Genomic DNA, 17,498 nt, shown 5'->3' with positions numbered 1-17,498 from the left:
GGAACTCCTGGGCTCAAGGGATACTCCCACCTTGGCCTCCTGAGTAGCTGAGACTACTGACTAGCACCACCATACCCGGCTTTTTATTATTATTATTATTATTTGTAGAGACGAGGTCTCACTCTGTTGCCCAGGCTAGTCTCAAACTCCTGGGCTCAAGCGATCCTCCTTCATCAGCCTCCCAAAGTGCTGGGATTCCAGGCACCGTGCCAGGCCTGCCCAACTTAACAATACCTGTTCCTCAGAGTTGCAACTCCAAATGACCTGAGATTGGTGCCTTTATTCTAAGCCCTTTTTATTTTTTTTTTTCTGCTGTCATTATTCTCCCCCTTCTCTACTCCAGTCTTATCTGATATCTGCCTCCTTCCCACCCACCCCCCACCCCACCGCACCCCCCTGTCTCTCCCTGTTCTCCTTAGGAGACTCTGGCTTCCTGTTTTCCTCCACCTCTATCTTTTATCCCTCCCTCTTACGGTTTCTCTCTCCCCCGCCTGCTTCATCTGGATTTCTTCCTCTGCGGTTCAGTTTGGTTTGAGCTCTCTGCTTCTCCGGTTGCCTCTGAGCTAGCTGTCCCTTCACCCACTGTGAACCGGGTTTCCCTGCCCAACCCTCATTCTCTTTCTTTTTTTTTTTTTTTGAGACAGAGTCTTGCTCTGTTGCCCAGCCTGGAGTGCAGTGGTGCAATCTTGGTTCACTGCAACCTCCACTTCCCAGATTCAAGCGATTCTCCTGCCTCAGCCTCCAGAGTAGCTGGGATTACAGGCATGTCCCACCACACCCGACTAATTTTTGTATTTTTGGTAGAGACAAGGCTTCAGCATGTTGGCCAGGCAGGTCTCAAACTCCTGACCTCAAGTGATCTGCCTGCCTCACCATCCCAAAGTGCTGGGATTACAGGCATGAGCCACCTCACCCAGACCATCTCTTATTCTCCATTCTTTCCTCCAGTTGTGATGTCTACCCCTCATGTTTCCCAACAAGCCTACTGGGTGCTGAGTCCAGGCTGGGAAGAGAAGGGAGCGGCTCTTCTGTCGGAGTCTTCACCAGGCCCGTGCTGAGATGAGAGCTGGCGCTCAGAGAGGGGAAGCTTGGATGGAAGCCTAGGAGCCGCCGGCACTCTCCTCCCCTCCCACCCCCTCAGTTCTCAGAGACGGGGAGGAGGGTTCCCACCAACGGGGGACAGGCTGGGACTTGAGCTTGTATCTCCTGGGCCAGCTGCAACATCTGCTTGTCCCTCTGCCCGTCTTGGCTCCTGCACGCCCTGAACTCGGTGCCTTCCCTGGCACTGCTCTGATCACCCACGTGGAGGCAGCACCCCTCCCCTAGAGATGACTCACCAGGGCTGAGTGAGGAGGGGAAGGGTCAGTGTGCTCACAGGCAGGGGGCCTGGTCCGCTGGGCCTGCTGCTGATTCACTGTATGTCCAGGGGCTGGAGCAACACCCTCTCAGGGCCTCAGTTTCCCCAGATGTCAATGAGAGAATCAGCATCAGCCACATCTCCCACCTGAAGAGTCGAACCTTGAGTTCTCACCTTTAAAAATTTTTCTTTTTTTTGAGACAGTGCCTTGCTCAGTCGACCATGCTGGAGTGCAGTAGCACGATCATAGATCACTGCAGCCTCCAACTCAAGCAACCCTCTTGCCTCAACCTCCTGAGTAGCTGGGGCCACAGGCACCCACCACCATGCCTGGCTAATTCTTTCTTTTTTGAGACGGAGTCTCCCTCTGTCGCCCAGGCTGGAGTGCCGTGGCACCATCTCGGCTCACCACAACCTCTGCCTCCCGGATTCAAGCAATTCTCCTGCCTCAGCCTCCCGAGTAGCTGCAATTGCAGGCACACGCCACCACACCAGGCTAATTTTTGTATTTTTAGTAGAGACGGGGTTTCACCATGTTGGTCAGGTTGGTCTCAAACTCTTGACCTCAGGTGATCCACCCTCCTCGGCCTCCCAAAGCACTGGGGTTACAGGCGTGAGCCACCATGCCTGGCCATTTTTAAAAATTTTTTTGTAGAGATGGGGTCTTACTGTGTTGCCCAGGCTGGTCTCAAACTCCTCGGCTAAAGCAGATCCTCCTGCCTCAGCTTCCCAAAGTGGTCGGATTACAGGTGTGAGCCACCAAGCCCCATCGACCTATGAAGATGTCTAAGCAGACAGGGTGCCCTATCTCACCACATCCCCAGTCAGATCCAGAGGTGGGACAAGGATAGGAAGGAGGTTCCAGAACAAAGGCTGGCAGGGAGTAGTATGGAACAGGAGCTGACCCAGCAACCATCCAGAGAGACATCTGGGAGCCTGGGAAGGAGGACAAAGAGCCCCTCCCTTTTTTTATGTTTTTGAGACAGAGTCTCACTCTGTCACCCAAGCTGGAGTGCAGTGGCACAATCTTGGCTCACTGCAACCTCCACCTCATGGGTTCAAGCGACTCTCCTGACTCAGCCTCCTGAGTAGCTGGGCCCACAGGTGCACACCACCATGCCTGGATAATTTTTGAATTTTTGGTAGAGACAGAGTTTCACCATGTTGCCCAGGTGGGTCTCAAACTCCTGACCTCAAGTGTTCTGCCCACCTCGGCCTCCCAAAGTTCTGGGAATACAGGTGTGAGCCACTGCGACCAGCCAGTAGCCCCCATCTTTGCCCCTTGCTGAGTCCTACTGGATGTTCTTGGTTGTGTGACGGTTTCCCCATCTATAAAATAGAAACCCCTACAGCAGAGGGGAGGATGAGGTTGGAAAAGCAGGAGCATTGTTATGCCATTCTTGTGGGGTCCAGGAAGCAGACATCTGGGTGGATGTTTGGGGAATGCTGGGCTCAGTTGGGGAAGTAGGGGGGCCCCTGGGGCTGACAGGGGCTGGAAGCTCTGAGCTGGCCAGAGGGATGTTGCAATCCTGCCAGGGTCTTGTCTATGCTGTCCCTTTCACAACCATCCCCCTACCACCAGGCTGACACGTGGTTGTGGGGGCACAAGGCCAGCTGAACTAGAGTCTGAGGCTGGGCCGAGGACACCCTCCCCATCAGCTGCCAGGGTCACTGGCGGTCAAAGGCAGCTGGTGGGGAAGCCATTGGACTCCAGCCCTGGGGGACGGATGTGGTGATGGTGGGAAGCAGGCTTGGTGCCAGGAGGGGCGTCGGAGGGTGAATAAGAGCAGATAGAGTGTTGGGGGGAGGTAGCCAGGCAAAGGGGGTGAGGCCCGGTGGAAGGGAAGAAGGGGCATACACTCAGAGCTTTGCAGCTGAGGGTTTTAATTTTTTGAGATGGGGTCTCACTCTGTCCACCAGGCTGGAGTGCAGTGGCACAATCACAGCTCACTGCAGCCTCGAACTCCTGGGCTCGAGCAATCTTCCTACCTCGGCCTTTTGAGTAGCTGGGACTACAGGCATGCGCCACCATACCCGGCTAATTTTTGAATTTTTTTGTAGAGATGAGGGGTCCCTATGTGCCCAGGCTGGTCTCGAACTCCCAGGCTCAAGTGATCCTCCCTCCTCAGCTTCCCAAAGCGCTGCTGGGATTACAGGCATGAGCCACCATGCCTGGCTAATGCAGGTGAGGTTTTTAGTGTCGTCCAGCTAAGGCGACCCCTTCCCCTTGCAAAAAAGGGAGACTGAGAACAATCAAATTAAGAGCCCAGAGAATATCAGGGTGGTCTGGGGTGTTTCAAGGGCTGGTCTGAAAGAAATTGGAGGTGAAATGCAGGGTAGGAGTGCGGGGCCAACTGGCAGGCCCCAGCAACATAAAGGAAAAGTTGTTGGGGCTGAGGAGGCTTGCTAAGAGAAGGCAAGTGAGGGAAAGAGGTGATCTAGGGACATGGTGTGAATGAGGCGGGGATGAGATCACAGGGTTATTACTGGGAGACCCCTGAGGGAAGAAGGCCACAGGGACAGGACGAGCCTGTCTTCTTAAGGGAGGAGACCACCCCTCATATTGTCTTATGCCCAATTTCTGCCTCCAAAGAAAGAAAAAGTAAAAACTAAAAGGCAGAAATGAAATCCACAAGCGGACAGCCCGGCGCCACACCCTGCGCCTGGTAGCTAAAGATCGACCCCTGACCTAATTGGTTATGTTATCTATAGATTACAGACACTGTATAGAAAAGCACTGTGAAAATCCCTATTCTGTTTTGTTCCGATCTAATCACCGGTGCATGCAGCCCGCAGTCATGCAGCCCCCAGTCACGCATCCCCTGCTTTCTCAGTCGATCACAACCCTCTCACGTGCACCCATTTAGAGTTGTGAGCCCTTAACAGGGACAAGAATTGCTCACTCAGGGAGCTCGGCTCTTGAGACAGGAGTCTTGCTGATGCCCCCGGCCAAATAAACCCCTTCCTTCTTTAACTCGGTGTCTGAGGAATTTTGTCTGCGGCTCTCCCGCTACATTCTGAGTGGGGAAAGGGGCTATGGTAGTCCGAGGACCCCACAGAGTCAGGAAGATTGAGAGGTGAGAGTGCTGAATGGTGAGTGGCTTTGGGGCTAAGGGAGGTGCCCGCGACCCCACCTGACCCCAACGCCCACGGGCCAGGGGCAGAGGAGAAAAACCAGGGTGGGCAGAGGGAGGCAGGCGGCCAGGGGAAGGCCCAGGAGGAGGGAGATCAACATCAACCTGCCCCGCCCCCTCCCCAGCCTGATAAAGGTCCTGCCGATCGGCACCTCCCAACCAAGCCCTCCAGCAAGGATTCAGGTTGGTGCTGAGTGCTTGGGAGGGACACCCGCCTCCACTCTGCAAGAACTCAAAAAGGGAGATGAGGGGATCGAGGGAGGGAGGCAGGAGGGTGCCACTGATCCCCTGAACCCCTGCCTCTGCCTCCAGAGTGTCCCTCCGGCCCCGCCATGAGGCTCTTCCTGTCGCTCCCGGTCCTGGTGGTGGTTCTGTCGATGGTCTTGGAAGGTAAAAGTGGGATGGGAGAATTGCGGAGTTGGAGATTTGGAAGAGTGAAGGTGGCTACAGGCCTGGGGTCCCGGCTTAGAGGACCTCTGAGAGCTCTGGGGCCCATTCTGGGTCGTGGTTGCCCCATCGTGGTCGGGTGGGTCTCCAGGTTCTCCCAGGCTCAGTCCGGCAGGCGCCAAATCTGCCCAGGAGAGCCCTAGCAACCGATGACGTATTCACGCCCACACCTCTAGGATTGGCTGTCCTGCTTCGACAGCCTTGAAAGTGGGTAAGCTGGGTGGGGGACTCTGGGAGGGGTCAGTGCTGAGTAAGGCAATTCCCAGCGGCTTGAGCCCCACCAGGTCACTCCAGTATCCTCCCCATTTTTTTTTTTTTTTTTTTTTTTTTTTTTTTTTTTTTTGAGACGGAGTCTCGCTCTGTCGCCCAGGCTGGAGTGCAGTGGCGCAATCTCGGCTCACTGCAAGCTCCGCCTCCCGGGTTCACGCCATTCTCCTGCCTCAGCCTCTCCGAGTAGCTGGGACTACAGGCGCCCGCCACCACGCCCGGCTAATTTTTTGTCTTTTTTAGTAGAGACGGGGTTTCACCGTGGTCTCGATCTCCTGACCTCGTGATCCGCCCGCCTCGGCCTCCCAAAGTGCTGGGATTACAAGCGTGAGCCACCGCGCCCGGCCTTTTTTTTTTTTTTTTTTTCTTGAGAGAGACTCTCGCTCTGTCACCCAGGCTGGAGTGCAGTGGCGCGATCTCCGCTCACTGCAAGCTCCGCCTCCCGGGTTCACGCCACTCTCCTGCCTCAGCCTCCCGAGTAGCTGGGACTACAGGCGCCCGCCACCGCGCCCGGCTAATTTTTTGTGTTTTCAGTAGAGACAGGGTTTCACCGTGGTCTCGATCTCCTGACCTCGTGATCCGCCTGCCTCGGCCTCCCAAAGTGCTGGTATTACAGGCGTGAGCCACCGCGCCCGGCCATTCTAACCACATGATCCCCAAGGATCGCCTTATCCATCCCGGGATCCCATCCTAAGGGGGTTCCAGTAACAAATTTTTGGCTGGGCAGGGTGGCTCACGCCTGTAATCCCAGCACTTTGGGAGGCCAAGGCGGGCAGATCACTTGAGGTCAGGAGTTCGAAACCAGCCTGGCCAACATGATGAAACTTCATCTCTACTAAAAATACAAAAAATTAGCCAGGCATGGAGGCACGCGCCTGTAGTCCCAGCTACTCGGGAGGCTGAGGCAGGAGAATCACTTGAACCCGGGAGGCGGAGGTTGCAGTGAGCCGAGATCATACCACTGCACTCCAGCCCGGCCGACACAGCAAGGCTGTGTCTCAAAACAAAACGAAACAAAAACAGCCAGGCGTGGTAGTGCGCACCTGTAATCCCAGGTACTTGGGAGGCTGAGGCAGGAGAACTCCTTGAACCCGGGAGGTGGTGGTTGCAGTGAGCCGAGATCATGCCACTGCACTCCAGCTTGGGCTACAGAGCGACTCCATCTCAAAAAAAAAAATTTTTGAACCCCTTCCCATCTTCCTGGCAGGCCCAGCCCCAGCCCAGGGGGCCCCGGACGTCTCCAGCGCCTTGGATAAGCTGAAGGAGTTTGGAAACACCCTGGAGGACAAGGCTCGGGAAGTCATCAACCGCATCAAACACAGTGAACTTTCTCACAAGATGCGGTTAGAACCCTTCCCAGGGCACGGGAGGGCTGGGGTGTGTTTTTGGGTGGAGGCCTGGCGGATGGTCCAAGATGAACAGATTGAAAAAAAACCAAGTCCTAGAGAGGCTGACAATGTCCCTCTGGTCACACAGCTAGATCTCAAGGTGCTCAGACTTCAAGGACAGTTTCCCTGACTCCCATCCAGGCCACATTTTAAAAGATGGTCTTGGGCTGGGCACGGTGGCTCATGTTTGTAATCCCAGCACTTTGGGAGGCCGAGGTGGGCGGATCGCCTGAGGTCAGGAGTTGGAGACCAGTCTGACCAACATGGTGAAACCCTGTCTCTACTAAAAATACAAAAAAATTAGCCAGGCATGGTGGCATGCGCCTGTAATCCCAGCTAGTCGGGAGGCTGAGGCAGGGGAATTGCTTGAACCAGGAAGGTGGGGGTTACAGTGAGCCGACATTGTGCCACTGAACTCCAGCCTGGGTGACAGAAGGAGACTCCATCTCAAAAAAAAAAAAAAAAAGATGGTCTTGCCCAGGTATGGTGACTCACACCTGTAATTCCAGCACTATGGGAAGCTGAGATGGGAGAATTGCTTGAGCCCAGGAGTTCGAGACCAGCCTGACCAACATGGCGAGATCCTGTCTCTATTAAAAAAAAAAAAAAAAAAAAAAAAGATGGTTTTGTGAGGTAATGAAAAAAGGACCCAAGCTTGGGCAGACCTGGGTCCCCAGGCTGGCGTAGCACCCCTTACTTCCTGTGTGATCTCGACAGAGGGGCATTACTGTGAGCCTCAGTTTCCTCTCCTATAAACTGGTGGTTCTGTGGGGAAGTAAAGGAGAAGGCCTACAGGGTGTCTGGTACATGTAGATGCTCAGTACATCATGAAACCCACCCTTGCTCCCTTTGGCAAGTCAGAGAGTCATTCATTCCTTAAAAAATATTTATTGAGCATCTGCTAAGTGCTGGAAACTGTTTCAATGTGGGGAATAAAACAGTGAAGAACGTGCCGAGCATGGTGGCTCACACCTGTAATCCCAGCACTTTGGAAGGCCGAGGTGGGTGGATCACTTGAGGTCAGGAGTGCGAGAACCCCGTCTCTACTAGAAATACAAAAAAAATTAGCCGGGCATGGTGGCCCATGCCTGTAGTCCCAGCTCCTCGGGAGGCTGAGGCGAGAGGATTGCTTGAGCCCAGGAGATTGAGGCTGCAGTGAGCCATGTTTGTGCCACTGCATTCCAGCCTGGTAATAGAATGAGACCCTGTCTCAACAAAAAAGGAAAAGAAAAGAAAAGAGAAGAAAAGAAAGACAGGGAGGGAGGGAGGAAGGAAGGGAGGGAGGGAGGGAGGGAAAATAGAGTCAGGCATAAACTTAGAAAGATTGTTTGGAGGCCAGGCACAATTGCTCACACCTGTAATCCCAGCACTTTGGGAGGCCAAGGCAAGCAGATCACCTGAGGTCAGGAGTTTGAGACCAGCCTAACATGGAGAAACCCTGTCTCTACTAAAAATACAAAATTAGCCGGGCGTGGTGGTGCATGCCTGTAGTCCTAGCTACTCGGGAGCCTGAGGCAGGAGAATCACTTGAACCCAGGAGGCGGAGGTTGCAGTGAGCCGAGATCATGCCACTGCACTCCAGCCTGGGCGACAAGGCGAGACTCCATCTCAAAAAAGAAGGCCGGGCGCGGTGGCTCACACCTGTAATCCCAGCACTTTGGGAGGCCGAGATGGGCGGATCACAAGGTCAGGAGATCGAGACCATCCTGGCTAACACTGTGAAACCTCATCTCTACCAAAAATACAAAAAAATTAGCCGGGCATGGTGGCGACTGCCTGTAGTCCCAGCTACTCGGGAGGCTGAGACAGGAGAATGGTGTGAACCCGGGAGGCAGAGCTTGCAGTGAGCCAAGGTCACGCCACTGCACTCCAGCCTGGGCGACAGAGCAAGACTCTGTCTCAAAAAAAAAAAAAAAAAAGAAAAAAAACTCCTGGCGCAGTGGCTCACCAGGTAATCCCAGCACTGTGGGAGGCTGAGCGGGTGGATCACGAGGTCAGAGTTCAAGACTAGCCTGCTCAACATAATGAAACCCTCTCTGTACTAAAAATACAAAAATTAGCTGGGTGTGGTGCCAGGCACCTATAGTCCTAGCTACTCCGGAGTCTGAGGCAGGAGAATCACTTGAACCTGGGAGGCAGAGGTTGCAGTGAGCTGAGACAGTGTCATTGCACTCCAGTCTGGGTGACAGAGCAAAACTCCATCTCAAAAAGGAAGGGGTTGGTAACAAGAGATGGCAGGCCTTGAAAGCCAGGCCAGGGTGAAGTGTTTCTTATTTTTATTTTATTTTATTTTATTTTATTTATTTATTTTTTTTTTTTTGGAGACGGAGTCTCGCTCTGTCACCCGGGCTGGAGTCCAGTGGCCCAATCTCGGCTCACTGCAAGCTCCACCTCTCAGGTTCACACCATTCTCCTGCCTCAGCTTCCCGAGTAGCTGGGACTACAGGCGCCCGCCACCACGCCGGCTAATTTTTTGTATTTTTAGTAGAGACGGGGTTTCGCCATGTTAGCCAGGATGGTCTCGATCTCCTGACCTCGTGATCCGCCCGCCTCGGCCTCCCAAAGTGCTGGGATTAGAGGCGTGAGCCACCACGCCTGGCTTTATTTTTTCTTTTTTGAGATGGAGTGTCCCTCTGTTGCCCAGGCTGGAGTACAGTGGTGCGATCTCGGCTCACTGCAACCTCCACCTCCTGGGTTCAGGCAATTCTCCTGCCTCAGCCTGAGTGCCTGGAACTGCAGGTGTGCGACACCACGCATGGTATTTTTTGTATTTTTAGTAAAGACGCAGTTTCACCATGTTGCCCAGGCTGGTCTCGAACTCCTGACCTCAAGTGATCCGCCTGCCTTGGCCTCCCAATGTGCTGGAATTACAGGTGTGAGGCACCATGCCCAACCAAGGGTGAAGTGTTTAGACTTCAACGTGCTCTAGTCCATCTGGGAAACTAAAGCACAGAAGTTGGCCCACCCAGCTCAGCAGTCCTCCTAATCCCACAGACAGTGAGGATGGAGATTCAGCAAGGGGAAGAGGTGGGAGTCAGGTAGCAGGTAGAATTTGAACAGCCTGGGAGGTAGCTGCATACAGTGACTCCGTTCCTTATTCCTCCCCACAGGGATTGGTTTTCAGAGACATTTCAGAAAGTGAAGGAGAAACTCAAGATTAACACATGAGCATCTGAATGTGACATCCCAGGAGGGGGCTCTGAAATTTCCCACACCCCAGCGTCTGTGCTGAGGACGCCCTCCATGTGGCCCCCAGGTGCCACCAATAAAAATCCTATAGAAAATTCTCTCCTGAGTGCTTCTTTACTCTGGGGAAGGCACTGCGGGAGAGGGCAGGGGCTAAACCTTAGGGACTCCTCACAAGCCCTCCAATGCCCTATCTACTTGCCCTGTGCTGAGGATGTTTTAACTCCATGGTCTCAAAAGAATCTTCCTAAGAACCCTGCAAACTGGGCCTTATTAATCCCATAAGGGCATTGAGGCCCAGAGAGGTGAGGCTACTTGTATAAGGTCACACAGCCAGGAAGTGGAGAACTGGAACTAGATTGAACCCTCAGCCTAGCAATGTCACTATGCTACACTTTTCCTAGTGTGGTCTACCCGAGATGAGGGGCTGAGGTTTTTTTTGTTTTTATTTCTGTTTTGAGGCAGACTCTCACTCTCCCCCAGGATGGAGCACAGTGGTGTAATCTCAGCTCACTGCAACCTCCACCTCCCAGGTTCAAGAGATTATCCTGCCTCAGCCTCCCAAGTAGCTGGGATTTACAGGCACGTGCCACCACACCCAGCTAATTTTTGTGTTTTTAGTAGAGACAGGGTTTCATCATGTTGGCCGGGCTGGTCTCCAACTCCTGGGCTTAAGCAATCCTCCTGCCTTGGCCTCCCAAAGTATTAGAATTACAGGCGTGAGCCACTGTGCCTGGCTCTTATATAAAATTAAACCACATACACATGAGAAACAACCGTATGTAATTAAGATTTCTTTTTTTTTTTGAGATGGAGTCTGGCCCTTTCTCCCAGGCTGGAGTGCAGTTGCACAATCTCCACTCACTGCAGCCTTGCAACCTCCACCACCTGAGTTCAAGGGATTCTCCTGCCTCAGCCTCCTGAGTAGCTGGGATTATAGGCATGTGCCACCATGCCCAGCTAATTTTTTTGTATTTTTAGTAGAGACGGAATTTTGCCATGTTGGCCAGGCTGGTCTCAAACTCCTGGCCTTAAGTGATCCACCCATCTTGGCCTCCCAGAGTGCTGGGATTACAGGTGTAAGCCATAGCGCCCAGCTTAAGATTTCATAAGAAAAAAATTTTTTTTTTTTTTGAGACGGAGTCTCGCTCTGTCACCCAGGCTGGAGTGCAGTGGCGCGATCTCGGCTCACTGCAGGCTCCGCCTCCCGGGTTCACGCCATTCTCCTGCCTCAGCCTCCCGCGTAGCTGGGACTACAGGCGCCCGCCACCTCGCCCGGCTAATTTTTTGTATTTTTAGTAGAGACGGGGTTTCACCGTGTTAGCCAGGATGGTCTCGATCTCCTGACCTCGTGATCCACCCACCTTGGCCTCCCAAAGTGCTGGGATTACAGGCGTGAGCCACTGCGCCCGGCCTTTTTTTTTTTTTTTTTTTGAGACGGAGTCTCGCTCTGCCTCCCAGGCTGGAGTGCAGTGGCATGATCTCGGCTCACTGCAAGCTCCGCCTCCCGGGTTCATGCCATTCTCCTGCCTCAGCCTCCCGAGTAGCTGGGACTACAGGCGCCCGCCACCATACCCGGCTAATTTTTTTGTATTTTTAGTAGAGACGGGGTTTCACCGTGGTCTCGATCTCCTGACCTCGTGATCCGCCCGCCTCGGCCTCCCAAAGTGCTGGCATTACAAGCGTGAGCCACCGCGCCCGGCAAGAAAAATATTTGTAAGCCACGTATCTAATAACGGGTTAATATTCAGGCTGGGTGAGGTGGCTTATGCCTGTAATCCCAGCACTTTGGGAGGACAAGGTAGGTGGGTCACCTGAAGTCAAGAGTTCGAGACCTGCCTGGCCAACATGGTGAAACCCTGTCTCTACTAAAACTACAACAAAATTAGCCGGGTGGGGTGACACATGCCTGTAATCCCAGCTGCTTGGGAGGCTGAGGCAAGAGAATCCCTTGAACCCAGGAGTCGAAGGTTGCAGTGAGCCAAGATTGCGCCAGTGCCCTCTAGCCTGGGAGACAGAGTGGGACTCCATCTCAAAAAAAAAAAAAAAAAAATTCAAAATATATAATATACAATCCTAGTTGGAACATCAAACACCACAGCCACTGTGGAAAACAGCATAGGGTTTCCTCAGAACATTAAACATAGAACTCCCAAATGATCCAGCAATCCCACTTCTGGGTATTTATTCAAAAGAATTGAAATCAGGACCTTGAAGAGATGCCTGCCCTCCCATGTTCACTGCAGGTCTGCTCAATACCCAAGATATGGAAACAACCTAAATGTTTATCAACAGATGAATGGGTCAAGGAAATGTGGTCTACACATGCAATGGAATGTAACGCATCCTTAAAAAGGAAACCCTGAGGCCAGGCTCTGTGGCTCACGCTTGTAATCCCAGCACTTTCAGAGGCCGCCGAGGCAGGAGGATCACTTGAGGCCAGGAGTTGGAGACCATCCTGGCCAACATGGTGAAACCCCGTCTCTACTAAAAATACAAAACAATTTAGCCGGGCATGGTGGCGGGTGCCTGTAAACCCAGCTACTCGAGAGGCTGAGGCAGGAGAATCACTTGAACCCAGGAGGCAGAGGTTGTGCTGAGTGGAGATCGCACCGTTGCACTCCAGCCTGGGCAACAAGAACAAAACTGTCTCAAAAAAAAAAAAAAAGGAACTCCTGAAGCCAGGCTCAGTGGCTCACACCTGTAATCCCAGCACTTTGGGATCCCAAGGCAGGAGGATCACTCAAGGCCAGGAGTTGGAGACCATCCTGGCCAACATGGTGAAACCCCGTCTCTACTAAAAATACAAAAAATTAGCCAGGCATGGTGGCGTGTGCCTGTAATCCCAGCTACTCAGTAGGCTGAGGTGTGAGAATCGCTTGAACCCAGGAGGTGGAGGCTGCAGTGAGCCGAGATCTTGCCACCGCACTCCAGCCTGGGCATCAGAGCAAGACTCAATCTCACAATATAAAAGGAAATCCTGAAACTAGGCACAGTGGCTCATGCCTGTAATCCCAGCACTTTGGAAGGCTGAGGTGGGAGGATCACTTGAGGCCAGGAGTTTGAGACCAGCCCGGGTAACATAGTGAGACACCGTCTCTACCAAAAAGAGAAAGAGAATAAATAAATATATAAATATTACTCTCTGGGGTTAATGCATCCCCTTCTCCCCCAAAACCAACCCTCCAAACTCCTATACTCTCCTTTCTTCTCACTCAGCATCCTGTTAGAACTCAAGTCAGATTTTTTGTTTTTTGTTTTTTGAGACGGAGTCTCACTCTATTACCCAGCCTGGAGTGCAGTGGCACCATCTCAGCTCACTGCAACCTCTGCCTCCCAGGTTCAAGTGATTCTGCTGCTCAGCTTCCTGAGTAGCTGGGACTACAGGTGTGTGTGTGCCACCACACCCAGCTAATTTTTGTATTTGTAGTAGAGACGGGGTTTCACCATGTTGCCCAGATTGGTCTCGAACTCCCCAGCTCTAGCAATCAGCCCTCCTGGGCCTCCCAAAGTGCTGGGGTTACAGGCATGAGCCACCATGCCCAGCCTCAAGTCAGATTACGCTCTTCCTCTGCTCAGAACTCTCCTGATTCTCTCAGAGTAAACCCAGAAGCACTTACCAAAAGCCTACAAACGGGACACTACCCCGTCCCCAATCACCTCATCCCTCTCTCTCCATCACTCACAAGCAACTCCTAGCTATTCCTCCAATGTACTGGGCAGGCTCCCACCTCAGGGCCCTTGCAGTTACTGCTTGCCTGGAATGTTCTTCCCTGGAATGTTCTTCCCCAGGGGTCCAGATATCTGCCTGGCTCCCTCCTCACTTCCTCCAGTTCTCTTCCAAAATCATCCCCTGCCAGACGTGGTGGCACACGCCCGTAATCCTAACCTTTGAGAGGCCAAGGTAGGAGGATTGCTTCAGCTCAGGAGTTCAAGATCAGCCTGGGCAATAGCAAGACCCCATCCGTCCTAAAAAAAAAAAAAAAAAAAAAAAAAAAAAATTAGCTGGGCATGGTACTGGACACCTTGGGGTTCCAGCCACGCAGGAGGCTGAGGTAGGAGGATGGCTTTGAATCAGGGAGGTTGAGGCTGCAGTAAGCCATGTTCTGAATTAGATACTGGTGATGATCGTGCAACCTTGCCAATATAGGAAAAACCATTGAACTGTACATTTTCAAAGGGTAAATTTAGCCGGACGCGGTGGCTCGTGTCTGTAATCCCAGCACTTTTGGAGGCCGAGGCCGGCAGATCACCTGAGGCTGAGAGTTCGAGACCAGACTGACCAACATGGAGAATCCCCGTCTCTACTAAAAATACAAAAAATGAGCCGAGTATGGTGGCGCATGCCTGTAATCCCAGCTACTCTGGAGGCTGAGGCAGGAGAATCGCTTGAACCTGGGAGGCAGAGGTTGAGGTGAGCCGAGATCACACCATTCCACTCCAGCCTGGGCAACAAGAGCAAAGCTCTATCTCAAAAAAAAAAAAAAAATTAATTAAGAAATTAGCCAGGCGTGGTGGCAGGTGCCTGTAGTCTCAGCTACTTGGGAGGCTGAGGCACGAGAATCGCTTGAACCTGGGGGGTGGAGGCTACAATGAGCCTAGATTCCACCACTGCACTCCAGGCTGGGCAACAGAGTGAGACTCCATCTCAAAAAAATAAATAAATAAAAGGGTAAATTTTATGGAATGTGAATTATAATTCAATTTTTCTTTTATTTTTTATTTATTTTTTTTGAGACAGAGTCTCTGTCGCCCAGGCTGGAGTGCAGTGGCGCGATCTCGGCTCACTGCAAACTCCGCGTCCTGGGTTCAAGCCATTCTCCTGCCTCAGCCTCCCGTGTAGCTGGGACTACAGGCGCCAGCCACCATGCCTGGCTAATTTTTTTTGTATTTTTAGTAGAGACGGGGTTTCATCGTGTTAGCCAGGATGGTCTCAATCTCCTGACCTCATGATCCACCCACCTTGGCCTCCCAAAGTGCTGGGATTACAGGCGTGAGCCACCGCGCCCGGCCTATAATTCAATTTTTCAACATGCATTAGGGGGGACATTTCGAACTCTTTTTTACCCCAGACTTTCCTACCATCACCCAGAATATCCAGCCAGGAGGGGAGTGGCTAGAGACACCAGAAGTTTAGCAGGGAGGAGGGCGTAGAGATTTGGAGAATGAAGGGATGGGATTCAGACCAGGGCCAAGGACCCAGGGATGGAGAGAAAGAGATGAGAGTGGTTTGGGGGCTTGGTGACTTAGAGAACAGAGCTGCAGGCTCAGTGGCACACAGGAGTTTCTGGGCTCACCCCGCTCCCTTCCAACCCCTCAGTTCCCATCCTCCAGCAGCTTTCTGTGTGCTGCCTCTGAAGTCCACCCTGAACAACCTTCAGCCTGCTCCTGTCCCTAAAATGGGCAAACATTGCAAGCGGCAAACAGCAAACACACAGCCCTCCCTGCCTGCTGACGTTGGAGCTGGGGCAGAGGTCGGAGACCTCCCTAGGCCCACGCCACCTCCAACATCCACTTGACCTCTTGGATTTTGGTGGAGAGGAGCAGAGGTTGTCCTGGCATGGTTTAGTTAGTGTGAGAGGGTCCGGGTTCAAAACCACTTGGGGAGTCATCAGTAAGTGGCTACGCCCCCACCCGGAAGCCTGTTTCCCCATCTGTACAATGGAAATGATAAAGATGCCCATCTGATAGGGTTTTTGTGGCAAATAAATAAGTTTGGTTTTTTTGTTTTGTTTTGTTTTGTTTTGAGATGGAGGTTTGCTCTGTCGCCCAGGCTGGAGTGCAGTGGCACAATCTCATCTCACCACAACCTCCACCTGCCTCAGCCTCCCAAGTAGCTGGGATTACAAGCATGTGCCACCACGCCTGGCTAATTTTGTATTTTTAGTAGAGACGAGGTTTCTCCATGTTGGTCAGCCTCAGCCTCCCAAGTAGCTGGGATTACAGGCCTGTGCCACCACATCCGGCTAATTTTTTCTATTTTTGACAGGGATGGGGTTTCACCATGTTGGTCAGGCTGGTCTCGAACTCCTGACCTCAAATGATCCACCCACCTAGGCCTCCCAAAGTGCTCAGATTACAGGCGTGGGCCACTGCACCTGGCCAAATTTTTTATTTTTTTTCTAGAGATAGGGTCTTACTACGTTGCCCAGCCTGGTGTCAAACTCCTGGGCTGAAGCAGATCCTCCTGCCTCAGCTTCCCAAAGTGGTGGGATTATAGGCGTGAGCCACCGAGCCCAGTCAGTAGCCCCCTCTTTGCCTCTCACTGAGCCCTACTGGATGTTCTTGGTTGTGTGACAGTTTCCCCATCTATAAAATAGAAACCCCTACAGCAGAGGGGAGGATGAGGTTGGAAAAGCAGGAGCATTGTTATGCTATTCTTGTGGGGTCCGGGAAGCAGACATCTGGGTGGATGTTTGGGGAATGCTGGGCTCAGTTGGGGAAGTAGGGGGGCCCCTGGGGCTGACAGGGGCTGGAAGCTCTGAGCTGGCCAGAGGGATGTTGCAATCCTGCCAGGGTCTTGTCTATGCTGTCCCTTTCACAACCATCCCCCTACCACCAGGCTGACACGTGGTTGTGGGGGCACAAGGCCAGCTGAACTAGAGTCTGAGGCTGGGCCGAGGACACCCTCCCCATCAGCTGCCAGGGTCACTGGCGGTCAAAGGCAGCTGGTGGGGAAGGAACTGGACCCCAGCCCTGGGGGACGGATGTGGTGATGGTGGGAAGCAGGCTTGGTGCCAGGAGGGGCGTCAGAGGGTGAATAAGAGCAGATAGAGTGTTGGGGGGAGGTAGCCGGGCAAAGGGGGTGAGGCCCGGTGGAAGGGAAGAAGGGGCATACACTCAGAGCTTTGCAGCTGAGGGTTTTAATTTTTTGAGATGGGGTCTCACTCTGTCCACCAGGCTGGAGTGCAGTGGCACAATCACAGCTCACTGCAGCCTCGAACTCCTGGGCTCGAGCAATCTTCCTACTTCAGCCTCTTGAGTAGCTGGGACTACAGGTGTGCACCACCATGCTCAGCTAATTTTTGAATTTTTTTTTAGAGATGAGGTCTCCCTATGTTGCCCAGGCTGGTGTCTTAACTCCTGGGCTCAAACGATCCTCCCTCCTCAGCTTCCCAAAGTGCTGGGATTACAGGCATGAGCCACCATGCCTGGCCAATGCAGGTGAGGTTTTTAGTGTCGTCCAGCTAAGGCGACCCCTTCCCTTTGCAAAAAAGGGAGACTGAGAATCATCAAGTTAAGAGCCCAGAGAATATCACAGTGGTGTTTCAAGGGCTGGTCTGAAAGAAATTGGAGGTGGCACGCAGGGTAGAGGTGCGGGGCCAACTGGGAGCCCCCAGCAACATAAAGGAAAAGTTGTTGGGGCTGAGGAGGCTTGCTAAGAGAGGGCAAGTGAGGGAAAGAGGTGATCTAGGGACACGGTGTGAATGAGGCGGGGATGAGATCACAGGGTTATTACTGGGAGACCCCCGAGGGAAGATGGCCACAGGGACAGGACGAGGCTGTCCTCCGAGTGGGGAAAGGGGCTATGGTAGTCCAAGGACCCCACAGAGTCAGGGAGATTGGGAGGTGAGGGTGCTGAACGGTAAAGGGCTTCGGAGCTAAGGGAAATGCCCAGGACCCCACCTGACCCCAATGCCCACGGGCCAGGGGCAGAGGAGAAAAACCAGGGTGGGCGGAAGGAGGCAATCTTCCAGGGGAAGGCTCAGGAGGAGGGAG

At 52.9% G+C, this 17,498-nt stretch overlaps 1 protein-coding gene across 3 annotated transcripts; it reads left to right on the top strand.

Moving 5' to 3' along the window:
• Positions 1–3,189: 3,189 nt before the first annotated feature.
• Positions 3,190–9,880, top strand: APOC1 (apolipoprotein C1). 3 transcript variants are annotated; one of them, XM_055249574.2, is made up of 4 exons: positions 3,190–4,434; positions 4,804–4,881; positions 6,413–6,548; positions 9,704–9,880. In XM_055249574.2, the coding sequence occupies exons 2-4, from the start codon at positions 4,824–4,826 to the stop codon at positions 9,759–9,761; spliced, it is 252 nt and encodes an 83-aa protein (XP_055105549.1). In that variant the 5' UTR covers positions 3,190–4,434; positions 4,804–4,823; the 3' UTR covers positions 9,762–9,880. The 3 variants fall into 3 exon arrangements, with proteins under 3 accessions (XP_055105549.1, XP_063476937.1, XP_063476936.1); XM_063620867.1 differs by lacking the exon at positions 3,190–4,434 and adding an exon at positions 4,552–4,674; XM_063620866.1 differs by lacking the exon at positions 3,190–4,434 and adding an exon at positions 4,607–4,674 and having other exon boundaries at positions 6,413–6,693.
• The last annotated feature ends 7,618 nt before the right edge of the window (positions 9,881–17,498 follow it).

The sequence above is a fragment of the Symphalangus syndactylus genome, chromosome 17 (assembly GCF_028878055.3).
Source record: "Symphalangus syndactylus isolate Jambi chromosome 17, NHGRI_mSymSyn1-v2.1_pri, whole genome shotgun sequence".
Lineage (NCBI taxonomy): Eukaryota > Metazoa > Chordata > Mammalia > Primates > Hylobatidae > Symphalangus > Symphalangus syndactylus.
This window is presented reverse-complemented; position numbering and strand designations above follow the sequence as displayed.